This window comes from Octodon degus, unplaced genomic scaffold, assembly GCF_000260255.1.
Source record: "Octodon degus isolate 3935 unplaced genomic scaffold, OctDeg1.0 scaffold00076, whole genome shotgun sequence".
Classification (NCBI taxonomy): Eukaryota; Metazoa; Chordata; class Mammalia; order Rodentia; family Octodontidae; genus Octodon; species Octodon degus.
This window is the reverse complement of record NW_004524652.1, coordinates 8783854-8786995: the sequence shown is the minus strand read 5'-3', so window position 1 is coordinate 8786995 and position 3142 is coordinate 8783854. Positions and strand designations below refer to the sequence as shown.

At 56.2% G+C, this 3142-nt stretch overlaps 1 protein-coding gene and 1 non-coding gene across 2 annotated transcripts in view; both read left to right on the top strand.

Moving 5' to 3' along the window:
• Nucleotides 1-213, top strand: part of Fam109a (family with sequence similarity 109 member A) — a 4451-nt gene extending 4238 nt beyond the window's left edge. Inside the window, exon 4 of the mRNA XM_023720434.1 lies at nucleotides 43-213. Within this exon, the coding sequence (XP_023576202.1) occupies nucleotides 43-213 (171 nt within the window). The remainder of the gene's footprint in view (nucleotides 1-42) is intronic.
• A 2664-nt stretch (nucleotides 214-2877) lies between these two features.
• Nucleotides 2878-2984, top strand: LOC111818000. The gene has a single exon (XR_002822083.1). It is a non-coding gene; the product is annotated as a U6 spliceosomal RNA (small nuclear RNA).
• Nucleotides 2985-3142: the final 158 nt, after the last annotated feature.

Here is a 3142-nt window from a genome sequence, read left to right as displayed (position 1 = left end):
CGGCCCCCGCCGGCCCCCGCTGCCTCCCCGCCGCCGCCGCAGGGCCTCGACGCCCGGCAGGCCCCCGGACTGGGCGCCCTTCGCCCAGCTGCACGAGTGGTACGGGCAGGAGGTTCGTCTGCTCAGGGTCCTGTGGCTCGGGGGCCAGGCCCAGCCCTGAAGTCACCGCAGCCCCAGCCCCGCGCCGGGCCCGAAGCCCTGCTCCAGGGATAGCCAGTGTGGACACCTTGAAGCGTCCTGGGTGGCTGCGTTTCCAGGGATCCAAGCTCTGGGAAGGTGCTGGTCCTGAGAGGGCTTTAGAACCGTCTGACTCCGAAGATGTAGCCTGGAGGAGACCTTCATGTCTGAGTCTGTGAGGAATCTGGCCTGGAGGCCCCTAAGAAGCCGGATGTGCTGGTTTCCAGGGCGCTGAGCTCTAGGCCTGGACTGGCCTGAAAGGCCTCCTGCTGGTCACAGGCCTGAGCCAGCCTGACAGAACCTGGGGCTCAGGCCCTGCCCCTCCTACCAGGCCCTGGCTGTGGGCAGGGACATGCTGGCCACACCCTTACCTGGCTTGCCCTTTGGCTCCTGCCTGCACCAGACTGGCCTGCCCACTTTCCACTTTTAAGCAGTCAGTGGGAACAGTGGCCTTGAGGCAGTGACCCTGCACGGGCACAAGTTTAGCATGTGACCAGGTAGCTCCTTGCTCCCCAGGGCTCTTGGGCTACAACAGCCAAGGAAGGACGCTGCCCAGGCTGGCTCTCAGCCACTCCCTGGCCACATTCTCTTGTTACCTGCCCTTACTGAGAGTGTTCCCAGAAGTTTCGATGACTTTGTGCAGGTTCGATGCTCAGGAGGGGCTCAGGTGCTGCCTTGGGCCAAGAGAAGGTGGCTGCAGCTTCCCAAACCTTCGGCTAGCTCCTGCCAGGCCCAGCAGTCCTCTGGGGACACCAGGATCACTGTCTCCAGCCTGGTGAAACTTCTCACTCACCACAGTGCCCGGCAGCTCTTCAACCAGGATGATTTCCAGGGAGCTGGGACAGTCCGGCCTCTCCTGGGTCATGTTTACAGTTCTCGGTGCTCCACACTGGGGACCCCAGGGAACCCTTTCACCCACCTTGGCCTTACCATGGTGACAATACACTCAACCCCAGGCCCTCCCTTCTGATTTTGGAAGACTTAGGGTTCCTATCTGTAGCCAAGGGCTCCCCAGCTCCCTGCTGGCTCGGTGGGCTGGGGTTTGGCTGAGTTTACTTTTCAATATGTAGGGTGTACTTTTTCCCCCTGGCACTAGGGCCAGGTGTTCCCACTCCTTTTGTCCCTGCTGGGTTTCGGCTGATAGGGATGGCACGCAGGCCCTCCAGGTTAGCTGTGGTGACGCAGCAGCCCTGAATCCCTGAGCTGTACCTGCAGGGCCAGGCTGCCCTGGTCACGTCTTCTCCCCCAGCCCTGCCCTAATTGGTGGACCCACTGGGGTCTGTTGCAGTCCCCAGTTCTTCTCCTGGCCTGAGCCCACATGTGGGTGTCCCTGGTAGCTCTTGTCCAGGGACTCTGGGGGCATGGCAGCTCACAGGGCTGAGCTTTGAGGTGCCATGGTGACCCCAGGTTCATGCAGGCTTACTCTTAACGGTACAGCAGGCCTCATCTCCCAGGTGGAAGCGGGGTGGGAACGCGCCCCTCTTGCTGAGCACGGTGCGGTCGCACTTCGTCTGTTGGCAGCCAAGGACGGGGTACAGGAGCTAAAATAAACACGTTTGTCAAACAGTGCCTGATTGTTTTCTGTCGATGCCATCAAAACCCTTGCTGAGCTGGGGTCTGTAGTCCCAACGGTCTGGGAGGCTGAGGCAGGAGAATGCAAGTTGGAGCCCACCATCAGTAATTTAGTGACTTAAGCAGATCCTATCTCAAAAATAAAAAATTAAAAACATTTAAAAGGCTGGGAATGTACTTCATTGTAAAGGCCTTGGAGTCAGTCACCAGTATAAACCCCCAAAACAAAACAAAACTCTGGACTAATTGGTGACTGAGCCTAGAGCAGACCCTCTAAGGGACCTTTGTGGCTGATGCTGGGCCAGTAGGGTCTTACAACTTTGTATGCTCCTCAGAGCTGAAGCTGCCCCCATTTTATAGATGAAGAAACTGAGACCCAGAAAGGTATGGGAGCATGGGGAAGCATGGAGAAGAGGATCTGAAAGTCGATTGTGAGCTGGGCGTGGTGGCGCACACCTGCAACCCCAGTACTCAGGAGGCTGGTCGCAGCCAGCCTGAGCTACACGTTGAGACCCTGTCACAAAACAAGACCAAACCCTCAGCTTAGGGAATTGTGCTACTCACGTGCTGAATGATTCTTCCCATCTCGTGGGACCACAGCTGACGGGTGCTGGGGAAGTGGCTCCCTAAACAGGCTGAGTCAGGGTGCTGCCTGTGGTGTTGGTGACACGGCAGCCGCAGGGCGGGGCACAGGACACTGACTGTGGAGACACTGGGAGAGAGACTGCTCTGAGACGGAGGGTCGAAGGTGTGCCCTTACCTGCCAGTGTTTGCCCTGAGCCCACTGGGAGAAAACTAGGCAAAACTGGTACCAGGGACCCACCTACCAATGTGTCCTCATTATCTGCTGGCCCAGAGGAGGGGCTCAGGGGACACTGTGGTCAGTGGAATATTCTGAGAAACCACTGGGGGCAGGGGCTAGACCTCCGAGAGAGACACTCGGGTCAGAGGCTTGCTCCTAGCATCCGTCCGCCTTACACTGTTAGTTCAGTTCAGCTGGTGATGTGGCTGGTGTTTGACTTAGAGGCTCTGCCTAAAACTGAGCTGCCAAAGATGATTTTGTCCTAGAAGATGCGAGTAGAAGGGTCTTCCTACTTTTCAAAAGAAGTCACAATAAAGGGCTCTTCAGCGCTCGCTTCGGCAGCGCATGTGCTAAAATTGGAACGATACAGAGAAGATTAGCTTGGCCCCTGCGCAAGGATGACACGCAAATTCGTGAAGCGTTCCATATTTTTTTTTCTGTATGTTTCCAATCAGGCGTGTCCCATTTGTACTGAGAACACCACAGAATGAACTATCCAAAGTCCATTGATTTTAATATGTGTTTTGGTTTGTAAACAAATTATAGTAATTTCTTGCACATTTTTGGAAATTATATATAAGACTATGTATC